This window comes from Myodes glareolus, chromosome 13 (genome assembly GCF_982192425.1).
Source record: "Myodes glareolus chromosome 13, mMyoGla1.1, whole genome shotgun sequence".
Classification (NCBI taxonomy): Eukaryota; Metazoa; Chordata; class Mammalia; order Rodentia; family Cricetidae; genus Myodes; species Myodes glareolus.
The window spans coordinates 74,270,463-74,295,732 of NC_142038.1; the positions used below are offsets into that span (position 1 = coordinate 74,270,463).

The 25,270-nt window shown below is 46.7% G+C and overlaps 1 protein-coding gene across 1 annotated transcript in view; it reads right to left on the bottom strand.

Moving 5' to 3' along the window:
• The window catches only part of Ttc39c (tetratricopeptide repeat domain 39C), a 90,303-nt gene extending 72,468 nt beyond the window's left edge, over nucleotides 1-17,835 (bottom strand). The window contains exon 1 of the mRNA XM_048447950.3: nucleotides 17,177-17,835. Within this exon, the coding sequence (XP_048303907.2) occupies nucleotides 17,177-17,337 (161 nt within the window). The 5' untranslated portion in view covers nucleotides 17,338-17,835. The remainder of the gene's footprint in view (nucleotides 1-17,176) is intronic.
• Nucleotides 17,836-25,270: the final 7,435 nt, after the last annotated feature.

Consider the following 25,270-nt stretch of genomic DNA (forward strand, 5'->3'; position numbering starts at 1 on the left):
TAAAAAACATCCAAGTTTCCTATTGCCCAAGGGACAAAGCTACAAACTGGTGGCTCTGTGTATAATAAGACTCCACCTAATCAACACATGTCAGCTTCTTCCTCCCTTCAACACACAGCCATCTCTGTAGTCACCTGCTGCTTCACCCTGAACAAAATACAGGCGTGGCTACCAGGCTACTTCCTTACTCAGTCTCTAGGCAACTCCTCTGCTGCACCTCCATTTCCAGGGCCCTGGGTCCATGAGTGACCCCAGAAAACAACTGAACTCTTCTGAGCCTCAGCTTCTTTCTCTGCAGACTGGGGAGATGATAGCACCCACCTTCCAGGTTAACAGGGTGAACACTGGTGAGCGAGAACACTCGGTAAGGAGGTCCTCCAAAAGTGCTGGTCCCTGAGTCCCTGCATCTGTAAGAGAAATTGTGTCCCCTCCCCGACATTCCAATCCCCAGGGTGGTTGTATCTGATGATGAAGCTCTTAGGAAGGAATTGAGGTTATAGGAGCAGCATCCTGGTAGTTTTGGGACCAGAAGAGATGTGCACAGGCTAACCTGCTCTCTAAACAATCCAGTGTCGCTAGATTGTGTCAAACTGACAATTAAAACTCATCAACACGATAACATCCTAAAAAGAAGCAAACAGGCTTAAAATACGCCATTTATCATAGCAAATGAGAAAATTACAATTGTTCTGTGTTTTCAGGAAATATCACAAAGCCCTAAGGCTGCAGGTAACATTACATGCAACGGGGAACAATTGAGAGCTGGGCCAAGCCAAGGGGCAGACTGGGGACTTCAGTACTGTTCCACAGAGCACAGGGGCAGGAGCCAGGACGAAAGGGCGAGCAGCAGAAAGGAAAGGCATTCAAACTGGAACAGGATGAACTTACTGCTCTTCACAGATGACAGATGTTAGATGTAAAAAACCCCAAGGTTCCACAAAACTGATGGAACTAATAAAAATTTAACAAATTGCAGGGTATGAATAATATAAAAATCAGTTGCATTTATTTATACTAACAATAAAAAAGTTTAAAATGCTGTTAAAAATAATCCCATTGAGTTTAGCACCAAAAAATAATAAAATATGTAATCACGAAAGTGAAAAGCTTACAGCAACCTAGAAAACATTTCTGCGAGATTCAAGGAGTCAGCAATGGGGGGATGGAGGTGTCCCAGGTTCAGGGACTGGAAGATTTCATTTTGCTAAGATCTCAGTATCACCCAGAGCAACCTAGAAATTTAACATAATTGCTGCTGAAATGCCAATAATATATTTTTTTAAAAACTTCTTAAAATTAATATGGAATCTCAGATTCCAAACAGTCAAAAATAATCATTAAATGACAAAACTGACTGTCACTTAAAGTGACAGACTTCCTGACCTTAAAACCCCCTACAGACTACAGTAATAAACAGCAGTGTAAAGACAGGCACACAAAACCACGGGGTAGAAGAAGATTCCAGAAATAAACGCATATGGCCAAACGATGTTCGACAAGAAAGCCAACACTATTCAACTGAGGACAGGGTAGTCTTTTATTTTAACTGAGGTCAGAGGAAGTCATGGAACTCACTGTCTAAACCAGGCTGGCCTTGAACTCAGAGATCTGCCCGCCTCTGCCCCAGTGCTGAGATCACAGCAAGGAAGGGGACTTTTCAACAATGCGTGTGAAGGCCAGAGGTTAACGCTGGGTGCTGTTCCTCAGGTGCCAGCCTCTTTTCTTTCTTTTTCTCTTTAATTTTTTTAGAAGTCTTTCCCTAGTACTGGAACTCACTAAGCTGGCCTGGGTGGCTACTGACCGGCAGAACCCTCCCGTCTCTCTGCCTCCCAGCATGGGATTGCAAGCACACACCATCATGCCCAGCCTTTTACATGGATGCTACCAGGGAGCAAACTGAGGTCTTCACGCTTGCACAGCCGGCGGTCACGCCATCTCCCCTGCCCACAGTGGGCATGTATTAACCGGCCCCTCATTCTCTGTCGCTCTCCGGCTGACAGTTCCAGTGAAGGGCGGCAGCCTACTGCATGGCTAGAAGCCTCCCAACTTTCAGGTCCTCTCAAGTTTTGCTGATTTGTATTCAATTATTGCTAGATACTGGTGGGCATTCACAGTTGCTGTTATATTCTGAAAATAGTGCTAGAGATTAAACAGCCAATTATTTATTTCCCTACTATCATTAACAGGTACAAACACCCTTCAACTACATTAGCATTGGTTCCTGTTTCTTCTCCTCAGACATACAGGTAGGTAGATGAGCACCTTGGCCATTTCTATTCTGTTCTGTGAGCACAAAGGTAGCACTCGTAAGTAGCCTGCAAAGGTGATAGCCAAACCACATTTGTCAGCTAGCCGCAGGCCTTCCAACCTATCTCAGAACTTTTCAGAGAGTAACGGGATTGGAGCTGGGGACACGGCTCAGTGGCTGAGAACACGGGATGCTTTCCCAGAAGACCTGTGCGGGATGAACAGCGCCCATGTGATGGCTCACAAGCATCCGTAACGGCAGCACTGGGGATCTGATGCCCTCTGGCCTCCACAGACACAGGCTTGCATGTGGTACACATCCAGACAGACAGAACACCCATATGAACAAAATAATAAAATAAAACTAAAAATTTTAAAAAGCAACAAAACTGATCAAGGTATTTTCATTATTATTTTATCTTTAAAATACAAAATGGTTCATTTATTATGTGTGGCAATAACGACAAATGGTAAAAATGCTTTTATAGTTAAAAATATCCATCTGCTGATGTGAAGAATCCAAATACTAATTCATTTTTAAAAACCCATTTAGACCTTTTGGAAAGATCTCTCTCTCTCTCTCTCTCTCTCTCTCTCTCTCTCTCTTTCTCTCTCTTTTTCTCTCTCTCTTCAAAGTGAAGCTAGACACAGCATGATAAATTTTGGTACATTAGTTCCTTGTGACAAAGTCTGAGTTCTGTAGGTGTCTGTCTGTCACTCACTCACACTTTCCTTGTAGACCATTTCACCTGCATGGGTCATGAATTTGAGCTTACTTCATTATTCGGAAGGTCCCTCCACCACAATTTCCTAGGCCTTGAGTGCTCTGTAATGAGTTTTCGCAGCTAAAATTCTTCTATTCAGAGGGACCCGGGACCCCCCCCCCCCCCCCCCCCCCCCGCCGTTTCACCGTCCTCTCAAAGATTCCGTCCTGAGCCGGGACATGAGAGAACTGTGTCCCTTCCTTCCGTCTTAGTTTAGCAGTGGTAATTTTTGCAGAACAAGAAAGAACCTCTAAGGTGACATCTCCATAGTAGCAACTTCAGCTGAGCTACTCGAGATGACCACGACGGCCCCACCACCCTTCTCTCATTTTACCATTTTATTGTTCTGCATTATTTCAAGGGGACAACTGCCAGCTCACTCTGTCATCTTCATAATTCAAGCTAATGAGGGTGTCGCCAATCATCAACGTAGAACAAGAAGAAAACCATTTGGATGGCATACGTGGTTGACAGCTGAAGCGAATGGCATTTCAGATGTAAACAACACTCAGTCTTCTGAGCAATTAAGCCAATGTGAAACAGACTATGCTATGAGCCTTAGTTACGGCCGACCAGTATGGGTCTCCGGTGTAGCTCAGCAGCCTAGGATCCTAGCCCACCCACACGGCCTGGTGAACTCAGCCTCTATGCTGGCCTCAAGCAGAAGAGAGCAGGGCCTGCAAGCCAGAAGGCTGCCAAGAGCTTCTCTTGATATTCCAGAAATTTCCCTGTTCAAAATGAGGGATGGAAATTAAGTTACCCAAGCCTTTCATGGTGACTCTTCCTATCGGGAACAACCCTGAAGAGGCCACAGAGCAAGATTTTACTTTAATCCAAATACCTTTTTAAGGAATCTCTATTATTTAGCGAATTCAACTTGAACGTGAATGCAAAATGTGTGTGTTACTCCCAGGTCATGTTGGAATTGCACTAAAGTCTCACTAATGGTGAATCTGTGTGTCCGTGATGGTTATTGTACAGTGAATGATTTACATGAACCTGGCCCAGCGTCGAGGCAGAAAAAGTACAATCTAAAGTAGAGACGCTGTTTACACCATGTGACAAGCAGAAAAGTACAATCCTAAAGTAGAGACGCTGCTTACACCGTGTGACAAGCAAAAAAGTACAGCCCTAACGTAGAGACAGCAGCAAGCTGTCACTGGGAGTGAGGAGTCACAGGCTCAGAGACAGATTTTCCTAGAAAAGCTCCACCCCCAAAAAATGTTGATGAGCAGGGGCGCTGCAAGAACACGTTGGGCAAACATGCAACTGTTGTCACACGGGAAAGCAGAGGACACGCTCTGCAGTATGGGGCCCCTCAGTTGCCTCTAGACACAAGGACCGTCACACACAAGGCATCCTGTCCTATTTCCCTATGACAAAATGGTCCTTTGGGCTATGTAATCTTTAGAAAAATGTGCCCTCGTTTCTGGAGATGTGGGCCTTAAAATTTTAAAAACATGTTTTTAATTTGTATAGTAGAAATAATAAAAAGCTTACTGGATTCCTGGAAAAGACGCAGATTAGTCAATACCCTGCAGCTCAAACCTAGGAAGACTTGGGTAATAATGCGGAAGAGGCCTGGGACCCGCAGGTTAGTTCTGCATTGGGTAAGACAAAAGGAAGGTCCCTTGATGGCTCTGAGTGTACACAGTAAGGGACAGGAGGATTGGGGATGACAAGACTTCCAGGAACTATTTGGGACTTACAAGTAGCATATGTGTAACCAGGAAAAACTTGTGCTTCAGATCAGTAACTATGGGACTCCACGGGGGGCTCTCCATCCTCCGAGGAAAGTTGTGTCTATGGCCACAGACAACGACTGCATCCACCGCCATGCTCAAAAGGCCTCGGCTCCAGCTGGGGCTGTGAGTGGAAGACAGACCTGGGTCCACAGATAAGGAAGCCTATTCTGAAGCCCAGTGTTTCTCTGGAGAGGTATTTGAAGATCTGTGGAGCTGCTGGAACAGACATAATCCCCACAGTGGGACAGGACCAAGGATGAGAGCCATCCTGCAGTGTGTGAGCGCTTGGCTCTCCGTCCCACAGAGCTTTAGCGGCTCTGAAAATTATGGAGATATAAAGCCACTCCAATTTACTTTTTTTACATAGAAATAGTTTTGCCTGTCCCTGGTCCTCAGGGAGACTGGTTCCAGGCCCTCATGGTTCAGACTCAGTACTGACAGGTAACCTGTCTGCGTTCCCAGAGCTGGGAGTCACAGATTACCTAGAGCCCTAAAACATCTATTAGAGAGCCAGCACATCGCTCCATTTGTTTTTCAGCACAGTACCTGATGCGTAGCAAATTTAAATTTTGTTTTTTAGACATTTCTGGAATTTCTTTTCCTGGTTGGCTCAGCCCTTGGCTGTAGCAACTGCGGGTGTAGAAAAGCAGCCAATTCGCTGCACCCTCCACAGACACGCTTTGTCAAGATCTGACCCTAACTCTGGAAACCGTGTCCCCAACAATCAACTGCTGGTGGCTTTGGGTGGCCACACACCACAGCATCACTGGCCTACATTTATCTGTATCACATACTAGAATTTAATCAGAATATTATAATTCCCTTTTAATGTATTCAACATCCCATAAATTACTGAAAACATGAAATACTGGACACCAACAAGTACAATTTATTCAATTTACTTAATTTTCTCGTCAAGCTCTTCAGTATTTACACTGTTTTGTTAAGAAAATCGGGAATTAGTAGTTGTAACAAGATTTTTTATGTTTTTAATCACATGTACATGTGTATGTGTCTGTGCGTCGGTGTGTGTGCACATGAATGCAGGCATCCACAGAGGCCAGAAAATGGTGTTGGGCCCCATGAAGACGGAGTCCTGGGTGGCTGTGAGTCACCTAACATTGTTTCTGGGAGCTGAGCTTGGTCCTCTACACGGGCAGTGTGCACTCCTAACCACCTCTCCAGGCCCTGGTTTTTAATTTCTAACTTTACTCGGATACTGATGTTGGTCAACTCCCCTGCAAAACCTTGAAATCCATCATCTAGCCCTGAATGCCCAGTAAAGGCTCTATAGAGTTGACTGGAGTGGGATTTCAGGAAACAGACTGTTTGCCAAGCCACTGGGTCAGGGCATATTCCATGCTCTGAAACGGGAACTTCCTGGACAAAGGCAGGCTGGCCCAGCCAGGATTCTCCTTGTCGGGACACACCCCTTTTCTCTCAGCACAGGGAAGTGAGCTGCAACTTCCTTTCTGTTGAACTGCATAGCCCTGCACTCTCTGCCGGTGTGCACAGATCCCCATCTTCTGTTCCCTCCCGATTTGTTCACTACTTATTCTAACTACATAGTCTCTTGGTGAAAGTGGGCTCAGCATATGTGATTTGAATTATGAATTTGTTTTACTTCTTTATACTATGGGATATTTCATCTGCCAATCTCATTTTCAGACCACAAAGGGGGAATCATGAATCGTCTGCCATCCGAAGGTGTGATGGCATCAGGAGTCACAGCACTAGAAAACCCCCAAGTGAGGCTGCCCTTGCCCCAGCACAGCCCACTGAAAGACCTCTGCTCCTCAGCATGTCGCCTACCTGGGCCAGGCTCCTCCCCCCCGACTGGGAGACAGACCCTCAACCTACCTGGGCCAGGTGCGGTGACACTCATGGCTCCTCCACCGACTGGGAGACAGACCCTCAACCCCACTCGTGCTATTTTCCATGAGGCTCTCCAACCCTGCTCAGTCCAGGGCAGGCTGGGCTGCACCAAGAGAAAGCATTGATGGAAGATTCTAGTTAGTAGCTACACTCCCTATTTATGGGAGGTAGAGTCAAAATTTTAGAGCTGCTATGGAGTACTTCAACATGGGTCAGAAGACATGTCTACAGCAAAATTGGGGCACCGGAAGGCTCTGTGCCTTAGCCAGTAAAGGGGACTTGCTTTTATTTTCTTAAATCTTGGGGGGAGAGGGAGAGGAAGAAGGGGGAGAGGAAGAGAGGAAGAGGAGGAAGAGAGAGAGAAAACATGAGCGCCATGGTGTTTGCAGAGGTCTGAGGACAACTGTGTGGGGTTGGGTAGCTCCTTTCCCTCCAAGCGGGTATGAGTTCCAGGGTCACTCCGATCATGAGTGCCGTACAAGTGATCTTTACCTTCTGTGCTACCGGGACGGCCTGCTCTGGTTGTCACTGTTTCCCAGTATTTAATCATTTATTCAAAAGATAAAAACATGTATCCAGCAATCTCTGGCAACTTTAGAGTGAGAGATGTTGTCTTCTTTATCTTAATGCCTGTGCCTCTTATGTTTTTGGTTGTGAGCCTAGGCTGTCACAGCTGAGCCATTTCTCCATCCCACGTCTGTGGTTCTTAGCATATAGCAGAGGCAGTGTTACTGGAATGAATGAGCAATCTGGCTGCTCCCGAGGCTGCTGGCCTCCTTCTGTCTGTAATGGGGGACACACGACACAGTCTCAGCTCCCCTTTCTGAGCCTCAGTTGTGCCACCTGCAGAGAGTCTGGGTCCCGATGAACGAACTCTCTTCAGAAAGGGTCTTTACAAGAAGCTACTGAGCACAACAGAACAAACTTGGGCTGTTTATAGACACCTTAGGGAGGATCGGGAAGAGGCTGAGAAAACAGGCTTGCTGTTCACAGGGGCTTGGCGGGGAAATGAGATGGCTTGGTGGGGAGGTGTTTTTAATGTTTTCCAAGCCTCACCAACACCAGCAACCTCAGGAGCTGTGTGCACAGGAAACCCCTTCATACATTCAAGAGATAAGGACGGCAATGTAACACGGTGAAGGATGAAGGACATGGTCACAGAGACGGCTCAGGAAGGAGAGGTGCTTGCTGCCAAGCCTGACGTCCTGAGTTCAAGCCCAGGGATCCACATAGTGGAATGAGAGAACCAATTCCCACAGATAAATGTTGACATACACAGACACACAGGCTTACAAACGCGTTAAAATATATAAGGCCAGGAAGGCATGGGAAATAATCGAAGATTCCCCACTGAGAACACGATTATGTGAGGGGTAAAATCTCCAACGGCAACCTTACGCATGATCCCATACAAAACCATGCCTTCATCCCTCCTGGCAGAAAGTGGAGCATTTCCCCCACAGTTTCCCCACACACAGGCTGATTCAATGTTGACTCTAAACAGGTACCATATTCATGAATTTAGGTTCTAGGAGCACAGTAAGTGCTGAAGGGGTACTGGAGCCCCTCATCGATGCCATCCTCAGCGGAGGCCTGAAACACTGACAGAACTGAACCTTCTGAAGGTCATTTTTCTTCTTCACACATTACATGGATAAGGGAGTTTGGTTTGTAAGTTGTGCACAGCACGAGGCTAACAATGAAATGCAACAATTAATAACAATGTAGTATAAAAACTATTATAAATTTAAGAATTGGCCAGATGTGGTGACACACAACCATAATCCCAAAATCTGGAGGCTGGAGTAGGAGTTTGAAGTCAGCCTGGACTACAGTGAGACTCTGGTCCCAAAAATCAAAATGAAATGAAATAAAAACTTGTGAGTTGTTTATTTCTAGAACATTCCATGTAACATTTTCAAACTGTGGTTGACTGTAACTGAAACTATAACAAAAATTATGAAACCACAGAGAATAGTGTAAGGCGGAGACCAGTTCCACCCCACCGCTGCCTCATCCCCTTTCAAAGTGTGAATTAGCGCTAGACAAAGTTTTAAGATCAAGGGCAGATGCATTTTGCCTCCACAGCCATTGGTTTCCTTTTCCATGCTTTCTTTTCCATGGGGCCTTTCTATTAGCCTCTTCGAAGCCTCACTGCTGTTGCTAAGTAAACCTCAGGAGAGGAAATGGTATGTGAAGCTCAAGTCACCTGTGAAAGGTAGAAACTGAGATCTACAAGTGGTTTCGTATAACGAGAAGGGAGGATGGGGAGATGGCTCAGTATTTAAGCACTGTTTGTGCAAGTTTAGTTCCCAGCATCTATGTCAGGCAGTGCTTAATTACGTACAGCTCCAGTTCTGCAGCAATCTGATGCCCTCTGCTGGCTTCTGTGGGCACCTGCACTCACACGTGCATATACCCGCCTACTCACATACATTCAATTAAAAATTAAAATGACTCTTAAAAAATAGAATAGAAAGTCTCTGTGGTCCAGTATTATTTCTCTCTTGTTTTCTTAGCTGCAACAAAACTTCACTCTGCTTCTCCTCCTCCCCCATTGGCTTGGAGAAAGAAAGTCATCCAGCTGAGGGCACTGTCAACACAGTGGAAGTAACTGAGCACACAGACTTTCTGGAGGGGCACTCTTAACTTTGAATCTGTACAAACGTGTGTGTGTGTGTGTATGTGTGTGTGTGTGTGTGTTGTGTGTGTGTGCGAATGCACCCATGTCATAACCCAAGGTTTTAGGGAGTGGGTATTTTTGAGGGGGTGCTATTAATTTCCTCTAAGCTCTGCCATTATTCTACAAGCAATTGTATTTTTTAAAAGAATTCCACTTCGGCTAAATGAATCTGAAGGAATTATTTCATCAGGACCTCTCCAAGAATTCAGGTAGATGGAAATCAAGATGAGCCCTGACAGCCGCTCCACTGAGCAGGAGAAGACAGAAGAATGAACAGATAAACTAACTAGTTTTTCTACCTCAAACCATTTTCGCTCTCAATCCTCTATTTTTCTTGAATTTCTGCACCTAAGAATCTATCCACAGACTCTAGCAACAGAGCTGAGCTTCCCTACTACCTCTGAGCACCCAGGACCTCCTCTCAGCTTTCACCTTTCAGGGATCTGACACGACATGGAGCAGGGAAGATGCTGGGCCTACCAGCCTGGCACCCTTACCTTGAATTTTCCCAAGAATGTCCATGGTTTGTACCTGGGCTAGCTTTATGGTCTCTGTTGCAACTATCTATTGCTGAAGTTGTAATGCACAACCCAGAGGTGATCAAACGAGTGAGGCTGTGTCCCAATAAAGTTTTATTGGCAAAGACAGAGAGCAGGCCAGAATAGGCTGGTAGATCGTACGTTTCTACTCCCTGAAAGATACCAAATCATCTAAGCAGCAATAATCCTGGTTCCACAGTCAACATGCTCTCAAAATACAGACATACAGTGAATGCCTCCATAACATGTTCTATAGCTTGCTGATCAGTTTAGGATCTGTACACATATTACACACATGTGCACATACACGAACATTATTTAGCACAAAATTTTCTCTTTTACTTTTAATGTTTCTTGGCATTTTAGAATTTAAAATGAAAAAGAAAAACAGAATTAATAATTTCACCTATATCTTTTTTCTCTATCAAATCCTTACCTATTTGTGAATATTTATCATTGGTGCATGTTTAATGTATTTGTGCACATTAATCACTGACACATGTTTAATAGCCAATATATATTGTAATTTGTCATCTTGGGACTGAACAGATAATTCTATGCATTCTTAGCATATTTCTTAATTATTCCAGTAATATCCACAGCCAGAAACTGGCAGCAATACTGTCAGAATAAGACCTTCAAATGTCAGAAAAAGATGCCAAGAGATGGGTGGGACGTAGCTCAGTTGGTAGGATGCATGCCTAGCAAGCACGTAATCCTGAATTTGATCCCCAGCACAACACAAACTCGACATGGTCGGGGGGGGGGGCATGTCTATCACCTCATCACTCAGGAAGTCGAGGGATAGATCACAAGTTCAGTCTTATTCTCTGTTACACAGCAGGTTTGAAGTTAGCCTGGGCTACATGAGATACTGTCCCCCCCCCAAAAAAAAATGATAAGAGAGAAAGCAGGGAGTGTAATGGCAGCCATTAGGGAAGGAAGGAGGCCAAATGTCAGGTAATTTCTATGGAAACAGAAATTACAAAGCTCACTGGAGTTCCACTTGTCTCTGGTCATCCTCAGAGCTTCAAGTCTGTCCCTCTCCTACCAGCCCTCTGATTAAAAACCTTCAAGACATAAAGAGGAAAGGACGTTGTGACATCAGGATGGAGGAACCCCAAGGAGTCAATGAGGGTCATGAGAGCACATCTGTCTCAGGAACAGTGACTCGCCACCTAACAGCAAAACAGCCCTAAGAAAAAGCCAACTCACTGGCAGCACGCACCAACCGGAGAAGAGAGAAGAACACAACAGAAAAACCATTCAGGCATCAGTTGCTAGGCTGCAGAGCACGCTGCAGCTTTGGCCCTCCATGTCTGCACTACCCGGGTTTCCACCGACGCCTCTCCCAGACCCAGCTTAAACCACACCATCTCTCACATCCTTCTTTTCATCTTCCCCAGCACTGCATGAAACTCAGGCAGCATTTCCTCTGTGAAGTGTCCTCTGGCTGGGCTCGCCACTGTTCGCTCTGTTCCTGTACACTATGGTGACCTGTGAGTGTGTTTCCCAGCCTCTCTGCTGAGGTCCACGTACAGCAACATGAACCTCACCAAGTTTAACATCGGCCCCAAGGTCTGAGCGTGGGTCACACAAGCCAACAGCAGTTCAGTGTGCGGACTACTGCATAAGACCACTGAGCTCTGGGAACCAGGAGGATCACACGGCCTCAGGCTCAAAGCAGAACAGTCCTGAGGCATTCGCCAGCCAACTTTTCCTTACTACAACAGAAGACTTGACCCGAGTACTTACACTGAGAAAAGCTCAGTTAGGTATGGGAGTCACAGTCCACTATCAGTGGGGGCAGCCAGTGGTAAGTGACATAGTGGTAGCTTACATAGGAGTAAAGAATCACATGTCAGGGGACATATGACATGAAAGAGCACAGGTAGGGCCATGTTTACTCCTTTTGTGACAGACTTCTCCTAAGAACTGTCAAAAGGTGCTGTGAGAAATAACCTCAAGCCCTCAGTGATCTAAGAACCTCTGACTAGGTTCAACCTCCTAAACGCTCCCCCTACCAATAGAGCCCAGGTTTTAACTATCTCCTAAAGGTTCCCCCTTTCAATAGTGCCCAGGCTTTAATCACCTCCTAAAGGCTCCATCTCTTCCAATTGTCAGGCCTTTAACTTCAGTACACCAGAGAGACACAAACCACATTCACACACAGCACAAACTTGTCCTGGTCTCTGTGGAAACATCTCCAAGTGCCTTTCAGAGGCTGAGTGCCAAGCCCAGGCAGCTTGTTAGGGCACGGCCACTGCTATTTGTATAGGGGCAGCAGCTACAAGGTCTTGTTGACATCTCAGAAGAAGGTCTCTACTGTGCAGACGTTTCTCATCCCCGTGGAAGAACATCTGTGCTACACAATCCAGAACGGCGTTCATTGTCAGCAGTTTCTACAAGAGACCATTGCTCATGTGGTACCTATTGATGAAGCTTCTCTCCTTAATGGGGCATGAGAAAACAGTCTTCTTAAGCAAACAAACAAAAAGTTACTTTAATGTTAGATAGTGTTTCTTTGTTCATCTAAAGGAGAGGACTTTTACCAGAAAGGGGAGTAGGTCACTGTTAGAAGACAATAAAAATAGCTAGGTGTTGTAGGATACTTGTGTTGTGAAACTCCAAGACTATCAATAAAATTAACCTTGGATGGGGGACGGGTACAGAGCCAGTGACTAGCTGAATTAGCCATAGGGCGTATGGAGGACCCAGGGAGCTAGGTAGAGATAGGCATAGGACATATAGGAAGGGGCTTAGAGGTTCACGGTCCTTTTTTGTTCTGGGACATGTGCAGAGATACTTTCTAAGTCCCTGCTAGTCACTCTGAATTTTTCACCGGAATTATCCGACTCTTGGTTCCCACTCCTCTGTGGACACGCTGACCTAGAAGTCACACTCAAACACTGGTCATCAAGTCCACGCTGAGTTTCCAGCAGGACATTCCCTGCTGGAAACGGGAGAAAAGTTTCCTAAAGGATCATATGTCTGTCAAATGTGGTACATGAAGTGAGCACAACATAGGAGAGCTAGGGACAGTCAAGACGGCTCACATGGTAAAGGTGCTTGCCACCAAGCCTGAGGATCTCAGCTTGATCTCCTGGTCCCACAAAATGTACACACACACACACACACACACACACACACACACACACACATGAACAATGAATAAATAAAACAGATGTAATTTAAAATGTATATGTAAAAACTATCTGCATATATGGAGGCATTCAGCCTTGTGCTGAGATAGTGGTGACAGCAGCAAGCAGCAAGATCACCAGCTTTCACTGCATGAAGGCATGGCGTATCAAGACAGCTAGCTACAGCTGCATGCACTCATGGCGTACCAAGACAGCTAGCTACAGCTGCATGCACCCATGGCGTACCAAGACAGCTAGCTACAGCTGCATGCACTCATGGCGTACCAAGACAGCTAGCTACAGCTGCATGCACGCATGGCATACCAAGACAGCTAGCTACAGCTGCATGCACCCATGGCATACCAAGACAGCTAGCTACAGCTGCATGCACCCATGGCATACCAAGACAGCTAGCTACAGCTGCATGCACCCATGGCGTACCTAGACAGCTAGCTACAGCTGCATGCACCCATGGCATACCAAGAAAGCTAGCTACAGCTGCATGCATGCATGGCATACCAAGACAGCTAGCTACAGCTGCATGCACCCATGGCATACCAAGACAGCTAGCTACAGCTGCATGCACCTATGGCGTACCAAGACAGCTAGCTACAGCTGCATGCACCCATGGCGTACCTAGACAGCTAGCTACAGCTGCATGCACCCATGGCGTACCAAGATAGCTAGCTACAGCTGCATGCACCCATGGCATACCAAGACAGCTAGCTACAGCTGCATGCACCCATGGCGTACCAAGATAGCTAGCTACAGCTGCATGCACCCATGGCATACCAAGACAGCTAGCTACAGCTGCATGCACCCATGGCGTACCCAGACAGCTAGCTACAGCTGCATGCACCCATGGCATACCAAGATAGCTAGCTAGAGCTGCATGCATGCATGGCATACCAAGACAGCTAGCTACAGCTGCATGCACCCATGGCGTACCTAGACAGCTAGCTACAGCTGCATGCACCCATGGCATACCAAGACAGCTAGCTACAGCTGCATGCACGCATGGCATACCAAGACAGCTAGCTACAGCTGCATGCACCCATGGTGTACCTACACAGCTAGCTACAGCTGCATGCACCCATGGCGTACCAAGATAGCTAGCTACAGCTGCATGCACCCATGGCATACCAAGACAGCTAGCTACAGCTGCATGCACCCATGGCATACCAAGATAGCTAGCTACAGCTGCATGCATGCATGGCATACCAAGACAGCTAGCTACAGCTGCATGCACCCATGGCGTACCTAGACAGCTAGCTACAGCTGCATGCACCCATGGCATACCAAGACAGCTAGCTACAGCTGCATGCACGCATGGCATACCAAGACAGCTAGCTACAGCTGCATGCACCCATGGTGTACCTACACAGCTAGCTACAGCTGCATGCACCCATGGCGTACCAAGATAGCTAGCTACAGCTGCATGCACCCATGGCATACCAAGACAGCTAGCTACAGCTGCATGCACCCATGGCATACCAAGATAGCTAGCTACAGCTGCATGCATGCATGGCATACCAAGACAGCTAGCTACAGCTGCATGCACGCATGGCATCCGGTTCCCGATTCTTATTTTTTGTTTGTTTATTTGTTTGTCTGTCTGAGACAGGGTCTCGAGTATCCCAGGATCTCACACTCACTATGCAGCCAAAGATAACAACCTCTAACTTCCCATCCTGATTCTTAGTCTTTACTCCAGAATGCCTGGATTCGAAGCATGCACCACCACACTCAGGTTAGAAACCAAAGCTTCACACACAGTAGGCAGGAACCCAGTCAGCTGAGCTGCATCCCTGTCCCCAGGTCTCTTCCTGTTCCATTTAACAGCCAATCACACTGTGCTGTGGGCACTGTTACCACTGCCTTCATTTTACAGGCACTGAAGCAGTTTTGGAGAAACTGAAAAGTCAGCACTCACAATAGGGCAGGGCTAGACTGGAGGCCCAGTCACAGGATGTCTGCTTCTGACCATCCTTTTACGCAACTGTGCTTCCCAGCACATGGGTGAGACATAGCACATGTTGGAGGTGGAAGAAAACAAGGTCTTTCCGCATCCCAACACAGCAGATGGAGCAAGGGAAAGCGGATGGAATAACGCTGCCAGTCATTCTGTCTTCGCTCCCTCCATCCCAGCTAAAGCTGTGGAACATCCGGGCAGACTGCAAATGTCTCACAAATTTAGCAACGGAGGTAGAACAGTGAAACCCAAGACTTGATTTAGAACCGTGGTGATGGACCCCCACCAATGCCAAGAGTCTCAGTCCCTCACTGCCACACTCACAGTGAAAATGGATGAGCTTGGCAAAAAGTAGGTATTACAATATATTTTTCCTTCCTTATTCCCAGTTCCCATTGGAAAACAAGCAGACAGCTCCCAGCTACACATTTCCCGATCTCCTTCCCTGCAGACAAGTTCTACTCAAGCCGCAGCTCTCTCGGCGGTCCTCTGCCGACACTCCAGCAGCCTGCTCAGTGCTCGACCTTCCAGTGCAGCTCCTCATGCTGTGGTGACCCCAGCCATAACGTTGGGGTTGTTACTTCATAACTGTAATTTTGCTACCGTTATGAATCATAATGTAAATATTTCTGGAGATAGGTTTGCCAAAGGAGTCATGACCCACAGGATGAGAATCACTGGAAATTAAAAAAAAAAAAAGTTTTCTGCATTCAATGTGACAGTAACACTATTGCTTGGGCTACATAGTGAATTCCAAACTGGCCAAGGGTACATGGTGAAACTCTGTATTTAAAAAAAACAAAAAACAAACAAACAAACAAACAAACAAAACAAAAAAAACCTAACCTACTGCAAACGATAAGACAGGTTAGTAACTTTAAAAAAAAATTCCTCCATCAAAGCCTTTGATGAAACACCTTAAATCAAACTTATGTAGTGAGTATGTGTGTTTGTGTGTGTGTGTTTTAAATAAGACATTCTGAGTAAGATAAAATGTTTTCATTTCAGACCCATAAGGTTGAGAAGAAGCTCACTTAAAAGTTAACGTACAGTAGAGCCCAGATGTGGGGTTCAAGTCTGTAATCCCTAGCATTGGGGAGGTTGAGACAGGAGGCTAGCAAGGCTAGCCTAAACTACAAATCATAGACTATGTCTCAAAACAAAAACAGCAAAGCAAACCAGGTCTAGTGAAAAGTTCCTAGTTGCAAGATATCTGCTTTGTTGTTTGGAGAGCAATAGCTGGGCTCGGTGAAAACCGCCATTCTTTGAAGCCTAAGCATTTCTCATTTGCTAACACACTCAATTCTCCATCACAACTAGACTGCGATTCGCTAATTTCAACCTACACTACAGGCGTCAAGAAACTATGAGGCATACGCCCTTAAACATGTTCAGGACGGCTGCTAGGCATCCGATTGCTTGCCCACGTTCACAGGGCAAACTAGCTTGCTTCCTGAAGCAGAACACCTGGATTCCACAACAGCAAGAAAGCTATTAGGCTTACTTAGTTCTTGAGTTGAATTCCTCAAAGACAAATTAACGGAACATACGTGTTTCTCCTTCCATTCTTCCGTATTTTAAGAAAAAAAAATCTCTACTTTCTTTTTACTAGAGAAAATTTTTAATAAATCTTGAAAGACATCAGTAACTCATTTCGAAGACTGAGGTTTTGGAAGGATAGGCAGAGAAGAATGGGTGAGCAGAGTTTAGTCTGAAATTTTTAAGTTCCTGCACAGCGCGACACTTACACTACACTGTCTTTAAATAACAAAAGCTCCGGGAATGCCACAAAGCAAAGCGCCACACAAGGACCCGGCAAGGGTGCAGCAGGCTGTGTTAGGGTCATAAAAGGCTGCCCAGGCAGCATGCGAGCCAGAGTCTCAACCCTGCAAGTGCCAGGCTCGTTGCTGCCTCAGATGCATTAGTTCCCTAAGCCACCTAAGGTGGGTGAGCCACCACTCAAAAGCAGCAGAGAAACACTGGGCACTCCTAGGAGGGCAGAAAGTGAGCAGGGAATGCGGTGTCTGGGAGGGAAGGAACAACGCAGCGGGGGATGGGGTGGGGAGGAGGATGGGGCCAAGGCGCAGGGCAAAGGCTGCAGATAAAGCCTTGGGAAGCGAAGGGAAGCGGGGAAGAGAGCAGCCGCTGGTCGCGAGGTGACCACCCGGTGCGCGCAGCCGGGGCAGATAGTCGGGAGAGCGGTGTCACCTGTATTGTTTGAAAAGCTGATCCGACTCCCTGAAGCCGTTGTTGAGCAGCATGTTGATGCCAGCCAGGGCCAGCTCCGCGTCCTGCAGGGGCGCCGCCGCCGCCGCGTCCGGGTCTACTTCGTCCCTCCGCCGCGGCCGCTGCTGCTCCGAGCCGGCCATGGGCGCACGAGGATCCGCGCGGGCCGAGGCGAGGTGCGGGAGGCGGCTGCAGCGGCCCGCGCTCCCCGAGCCCCGCTCCGACCTGCCAGGAGCCGAGCACAGCAGCCGGCAGGGGGCGGGGAGGGACGCGGAGGCGGAGCCGCCGCCCGGCTGCGGCGCGGGGAACGTGGGCGCCCGGCCGCCCCCACCCGCCGCCCAGGATTACTCAGCAGCCCGCTCGAGGCCACCCCAGCCGTTTCGGGTGTCTGCGCCCGCTTCGATCCAGCGTCTCCCGAGCCGCCTCCGCTTCCCGCAGCTCCTCCAGGCCCCGGAACCAGCCCCAGCGGCCCCCCGGACCAGGGTCCAGGCTGCTGACACCCACGCGAGGCCCCAAGGCCCAATCTTCCAAGGATAGGATGGACCCCGGACGCACTGGGAGGGCGGGGGAGCTTGACTCGGGGTCAAAGAACTCCTGGTCCTCTGCGGCAGGACTCCCAGGTGGCTTGGGCTTGGGCTTCAGTGTCAGAACCCTAGGGAGTCACCCCCAACTTCGTCCCGACCGGGGCCGCCCACTAGGCCTAAGGCAGCCAATCCCCGAGAAGGTGGGCGGCGGGGGCGTGGCCTCAAGCATCTGGACCTCTTGCTAGGGCCCACCACCAACGTGAGCGCCAAGGAGAAATGAGGGTCTCTTTGCCACACAGCTAAATATTTAAAAGTATTAAGAAGTAAGCTATTAAGGTGTGTTCTAGCATCTTGACTTGCCTGCCGGTGAAACGAAAAAAGCTGTGGTTTTTATGTAAGCAAATGTCAGCAAAATGCCAAAGGTGATAATTTAATCAGAGTTGCAGTCTCACTTCTGGTGGTGAGCTGCTGGTGCCTGTACGCACCATTTAAACACAAAAAAGAAGTCAGTTTATGGGTTTCAAAAATGTTATCATTACTTTAGCAGTTAAACAGTACTGTTACGAGGAAGATTATGCTAATGTCAAATGGACTGTCTTCCCTGCCTTAGAGCTCATTCACTTCAATTAGAAGAAACTTCCCTGCTGAATGGCTTTTAAACATTAAAGCCATTCATACCCGGATCTAGACATTGCCCCAAATATAACATCCAACACTATAGTGCGCTTAGACAAATTATCACAGAAACTCGCCGTATGCGTTAGTTTCACTGTTCTCTGTAGGATTCCTTACAAGACTAACTCCTCCCATTTTCATCCGTAAAATGTAACGCCAGCAGCTGCCACCTCTCAGCTGTTAGGCTTCTCTCTCTCCTGTCTTACAGGGCTCACTAGGCTACTCAGGCCGACCTGGAATTCCTGGGCTCAGTCACCCTTCCCGGCCTCCCAGCTAGCTAGGACGACAGGCCCACGCCTCAAACCTAGCTATTCAGTACCACTGTTGTAAAAATCAAGCTAATTCTTTGTTTGAGACAGAGTTTTACTCTGTAGCCCACACTGGCCTTGAACTCACTGCAATCCTCCTGCCTCAGCATCTGGCCTGCTGGGGTTACAATTTAAGATAACATGCCTGGCTAACTAATTTTTGACAACAGTTGAAATAAAAAAAATTGTAATTACTAAAATAAAAATAATTCATGTATCTCTGCCTGGAAATGGTGCCATCTAATTAGGAATCATGGCATTTATGCTAAGGACTTTACAAATTGACCCTGTAACTTAATCCAATGCTCTGAACTAGAGTCAGTCTCAATTGCAAGCATTGTCACCAGCCTTAATGGCATTCAAACTGTAACCTCATTTTTGGGGTACTGTAATGACATATTTCTAGGGAACCTGAATGGCATCCTTGATAAGGATGCTGAGGGCTACACATCCCACTGAGAGAAGATCCTAAATGACACAGGGCCAGGGTTTCTTTAAGAAATTAATGTATATTCACATTTTGGTGGACAAGCCATCAGGAGGTCTTCAGGACGGTACTGCCCACTGTGACCACATGAGACCCCTGACCTCACAGCATCTGCTGTGGCCCTTGCTGCTGGCCTCTCCAAGTGCTTTCCACTTACAGGCTGCCTGGGCTTTGGGGCTTTGGGGCCCACGGAGCATCCACCCCAAGTGTTGCTTTCATTGGTTAATTAATAAAGAAACTGCTTGACCTGATAGGTCAGAACATGGGTGGAGTAGACGGAAAAGAATGTTGGGAAGAAGGGAAGTGAGTTAGACGCTATAGCTCTCCTCTCCAAGATGGACACAGGTTAAGATCCTTCCTGGTAAGCCACCACCTCGTGGTGCTACACAGTTTACTAAATATGGGTTAAAGCAAGATGTGAGAATTAGCCAATAAAAGGCTGAAACTAATGGGCCAGGCAGTGTTTAAAAGAATATAGTTTCTGTGTAATTATTTCAGGTAAAGCTAACCAGGCAGCTGTGATCTGGGTAGTGGGAACGCAGCCCACCACTCCTTCTACTACAGAGTGGCACCCACATTGGGCGCCACTCTGTAAAAGGAAGGAGTGGTGGGCTGTGTTCCCGCCCAGATCCCGGCTAGCTTACCCCCGAAATAATTACACGGAAACTGTATTCATTTAAACACTGCCTGGCCCATTATCTGTAGCCTCTTATTGGCTAACTCTTACATATTGATTCAACCCATTTCTAATAATCTGAATGTCACCACAAGGTCGTGGATTACCGGGAAAGATTCAGCATGTCTGACCTGGCAGCTTCATGGTGGCGGCTCTCTGCCTCTCCCCGACTCTGCTTCTTTCTCCCAGAATTCTGTTCTGTCTACCCCACCTATCTTAACTGCTGTCTTATCAAAGGCCAAGGCAGTCTCTTTATTAACCAATGAAATTAACACATAGACAGATGACCCTCCTCCATCACCCAAGTCCCTGCACAACCTAGGCAACAGGGAGGAGAGACAGCTGCTCCTCTCCCAGCTGGGAAGGAGACAGAGCAAGTCTTCTGTGCATTTACAGCTGGGGAAAGGGGGGCTCTAAGGACTTTGAAGATATTTGTGACACCATGGGCATTGTTAACAAGTTGGGTTTGGGGCCTTGCAACTGATGGGGAATCAGAAAAGATGAGATAATTTCTGTGGGGCTAGTTCCATCTCCAGGGCCCACCACAGCGGGTTAACAACTTCAGGACAGTTGTCCAGCTCCCCAGCATGGACAGAAGAAGGTATCTAGACAGAGGGCCAAGTCCATAGTGTAACATACTTCACACATATGCAATGTGGGATTTAGTCAGATATAAAATAATTCAGCTACTTTTCGAATTATAAATGGATACTTGAAAGCATTTGCTCAGTGGTAAGTGATATGAAAAGGATTCAAAAGAGATGGCTGGGGCACAGCAGTAGGGAGCTTGCTCCCCATGCCTGACACGGAGGTCCAATCCTCAATACTGCCCAAAGCAGAGGGATTCAAAGGTGACTCCCAAACCCCAAGAGAATGTTGATGCAGCTATGGCTGGCAAGGGCACACCCAGGCACATCTCACCTAGCAGGTGGGGATGGATGGTTGACTGCTACCTTTGATGCTGAGCATAGGTCACGGTAGATTTCAATCTGCTGCATGGAAAGGGGAGGAAAATCTGGGCTACTAATGCCCTCACTATCTCCCACTCAACTATGTGGGACCCGATGCACTCTCTGGCAAAACTAACTCTTCAGGGCACTTGCCTAGGATTTACCCAAGTGTGTCCTTCAGCAGCTGAGGGGGTAGAAGAGAAGAACAGCTACAACAGGGGGAAACAGCTCGCCTCTCTTACAACCCCTAAGCTACGCTGACAGCCAGTATTCTATAGTGCTGCGTCTCTCGTTAGAGAAATGAAACTGCAAGTGTGTGTCCCCACACACACGGCTGCGGTATCTTTATTGCAAACAATAGAAAACCCTGACCCAATTTGCCTTAGAGGAACAAATTTACTGGCTCGTGTGGGGGTTTCCAGAATGAAGCTATACCAGAGTTTCAACCCTGTGGCCAACACCCAGCTTTCCACTCCACCCTCGCCTCTGCCATCTGGGTGCTTAGTGGCTCTATTCCATAGAACCTACATCATCAGCACGGACAAATTCCCCAAAGATGCACAGACAGACTCCTCCTTTTAGTTAGCCTTTCACAATCTATCTATTTTAGCACCTCCTGGCACCCATAGATACCCGAAGCTCACACAGGATCACACACAAGAGGTGGTTCTGGGAAAGTGATGTAGGAGACCATGGCCGAAACCTCAGGCAATGGCTATCAACACCCACTTCTTCCATGAGACAATGTCAGCACTACTCTAATTAAGGTGGTAATGGCTGTTACAACTGGAAGACAGCATTCTACAGACGTACCTTAAGAAAATGTAATTGATTTTGGATACTATTAAAATGATTCTTTGCTAGAGTTAACAATAGAAACTGTGTCTTTGTTTATCTTTTTTATAAATCTACAGTCAGCTTCTCAAACATCTTGAATTCCAAGGAGAGTAGAAGAATGAATAACCCTTTTACTATCGGCTGAGGGTAAAATTGAGGGAGCTGCTCTTACTTAGAAGGTAAGTGAGCTCAAGGTCCAGAGTGGAACTATGTGGCAGATCTTTTCTTTTTCTTCTCACAGGTGGTAGTAATTAGCTTGCCTCTGAGGAAGGGAGTATGCGGCCCCATGGGAGTTTCTCTAGCTCAGTGGGTGTAGTGGTTTGAAAGAAAATGGCCCCCATAGGGAGTGGCACTATTAGGAGGTGTGGTTTTCTTAGAAGTATGTCACGGTGGGGATGGGCTTTGTAGTCTCGTTTGCTCAAGGTGAGCTCAGTGTGACATAGTTCACTTCCTGCTGCCTGAGGATCTGGATGAGGATCAGCTGATGAGGATCAGCTCCTTCTCCAGCTCCATGTCTGCCTGCATACCACACACCATGATGATAATAGACTAAACCTCTAAACTATAAACTAGCCCCAACTAAATGTTTTCCTTTATAAGAGTTGCTGTAGTCATGGTGACTTTTCACAGCAAGACAGAAGTTGATACTAGAAGGACTGGGGTATTGCTGCGATAGATAGGTCTGACCATGTTTGTGTTTGGAGGAATTTGGACTTTGGGAGTTTCGGTTAGGAAAGCAGTAGAATTGCTTTAAGCACTGCTTAATGAGCCATACTAGTAGGAGCATGGAAGATTTGAACTGTGGGGGCCTGGCTTAAGATGTTTTAGAGGAGAAGAATTTTAGTATGCTGCCTAGATATCATTCTTGTGATAGTTTGGTGAAGAATGTAGCTGCTTTTGGCCCTTGTCTGAAGAGTCTGCCTGAGGCTAAAGTGAAGAGATTTGGATTAATTCCACTGGCAAAGGAAATCTCAAAATAGCTTATTATAGATTCTGTTGTGTGGTTACTAGTATTCATGCTTATAAAGATATATAGAGAAAAGGAGCAAGCTGAGCAGGGAAAAATACAAAAATGTAGAATTTGAGGAGGAAAGGGGACAAGAAGTGGAATGCTAACTCCTGTGTTCAAGAAGATAAACAGAACGAGAAATGGAATAGAGGAAGCAGTGACCTCAGGGCAAGACCCTATCCAGCTAAGCTTCCAACTTTTAAAAAGGGATTAAACTTGTGAAAAGGAATTAAAGAACAGTTTAGGTCCAGGTGTGGTTGTACATGCCTTTAATCCCAGCACCCAGGAGATCTCTGAGTTTTAGGCCAGTCTGGTCTACAGAGTGAATTCCAGAACAGTTGAGCTTAGGCCATGGAGGACATAAACCTGGTGAAGATGTAATTAAACAAGGAGACCATGTTCCAGTCCTGGTAAGCAACAGACCTTGGCAGTTTTGGCCACATGGCTCTGGCTTTAGCGTCAAGAATAGAAGAAAGAGATTATGGAATCTTCCTCCATGGTTAAGGAAAGCTGCTGGGGCCAGGCATATGACAGGGATGTCCCTTCATGGAGGCCCAAAGAGGCCATACATGTGGAACTGTAAAGGTAAAGCCTGGGTTGCCTTGGAGACCCCAAGATGTTGAAGATGCCAGAGCCATGAGAAACCTCCCGAGAAGAGCTGCTGACAGGTAGTGGAACCAGCCCAAGAGAAAGAAACAAGTGTGGTGCAGTCAACAAAGTTGAAAGGAGTTGGAGATCTGAAGAGCATTTTGCAGTAGACATGGAGATGCAGAGTTTGAAGTTTGCCAAGTTGGCTTTGGTCATGCTTTGATCCAGTGTTTCCTCGCTATGCTCCCTTCCCTATGTTCTGGAATGGTAATGTGTATCCTGTGTCATTGTATGTTGGAAGTATGTGATCTCCTTTTTGATTTTGTTTTCACAGGGGATTACATTTAAGAGAGTGCATGAATCTTCAGAAGAGACTTTAAACTTTAGAATTTTAAATAAATCTGAGACTGTTATAGACTATGGAAACTTTTGAAGTTGGACTGAATACATTTTTGCATTATGATATAACTGCAAGCTTTTGGGGGCCAAGGAGTAGAATGTGGTAGTTTAAAAGAAAATGGCCCCCAAAGGGAGTGTCAATATTACGAGGCTTTGTTTTGTTTCCGTAGGTGTGGCCTTGTTGGAGAAAGTGTGTCACTGTGGGGGTGGGCTTTGAGGTCTCCTCTGCTCAAGCTACACTCAATGAGACAAGTTCACTTCCTACTGCCTGCGGATCAAGATGTACAACTCTCAGCTCTTTCTCCAGCACCATGTCTGCCTGTGTGCCACCCACCATGATGATAATGAACTAAATCTCTGAAACTGTAAGTCACCCTAATTAAATGTTTTCCTTTATAAGAGTTGCCATGGTTATGAAGTCTCTTCATAGCAATAGAAACCCTAAAACAGTGGTGTCAACGTTACTAATGCTGCAACCCAATAGTTGTTTTACAATGATCCCAACCATAAAATTATTTTTGTTATTACTTCATAACTATAATTTTGCTGCTGTTATGAATCATGATATAAATATTTTTGGAGCTAGAGATTTGTCAGAGGGGTCGGGACCCATAGATTGAATATAGGCCACTCAAGCTGCCCTGCAGAGCACAGAAATTACTACAGGGCAGGAAGTCATTCCTTCCAGACATCTCCTTATGTGCCTATCCCCAAATGGAATATCCAAAGGATGTTATCAGGGCTTATCAGGGCTTAATGAGGTGCTTTTTAGGAGCCATATTCTATCACTATATATTCATACAAACTGGAAGAGACCTGTACTGGCACAGTCCCCTCGAGAGGTCAATAGTCAAGCTAGGAGACTTCATTTCCAGCTCTCGGAAACAGAGTCTCCTTTTTATTTTCAGATAATAGCTCTCATATATTCTCTCTCTCTCTCTCTCTCTCTCTCTCTCTCTCTCTCTCTCTGGGTTTGTTTTTTTTTTTTTTTAGTTTTTCGAGACAGGGTTTCTCTGTAGCTTTGGGCCCTGTCCTGGAACTAGCTCTTGTAGACCAGGCTGGTCTCGAACTCACAGAGATCCACCTGCTTCTGCCTCCCGAGTGCTGGGATTAAAGGCGTGCGTCACCACTGCCCAGCTTCTCTTCTACTCCCCAACGTATGTCTGTCTTCTCTTTAAGCCATCTCTTCTGTTTCCATCACTACCATGTTCCATCTATTTTCTGTCCTGGGACAGTTCTCTGTAGAAAAGACTGTCACTGGTTTCAAGATCTGGGTCTGCCAAGTCTCCAGGAAGGGAGCAACTCTGGCTCCATGGATGAGGTGGGTGTCAAAAGAAACAGTATGCTCCATCCACTGCAGGGCTGGGCTTTCTCCCTCCACTGTAGGGGTGGCCTTTCTCCCTCCACTGCAGGGCTGGGCTTTCTCCATCCACTGTAGGGGTGGCCTTTCTCCCTCCACTGCAGGGCTGGGCTTTCTCCATCCATTGCAGGGGTGGGCTTTCTCCCTCCACTGTAGGTGTGGGCTTTCTCCGTCCACTGTAGGGGTGGGTTTTCTCTGTCCACTGTAGGGGTGGGTTTTCTCCGTCCACTACAGGGGTAGGCTTTCTCCTGAGGTATCTTGAA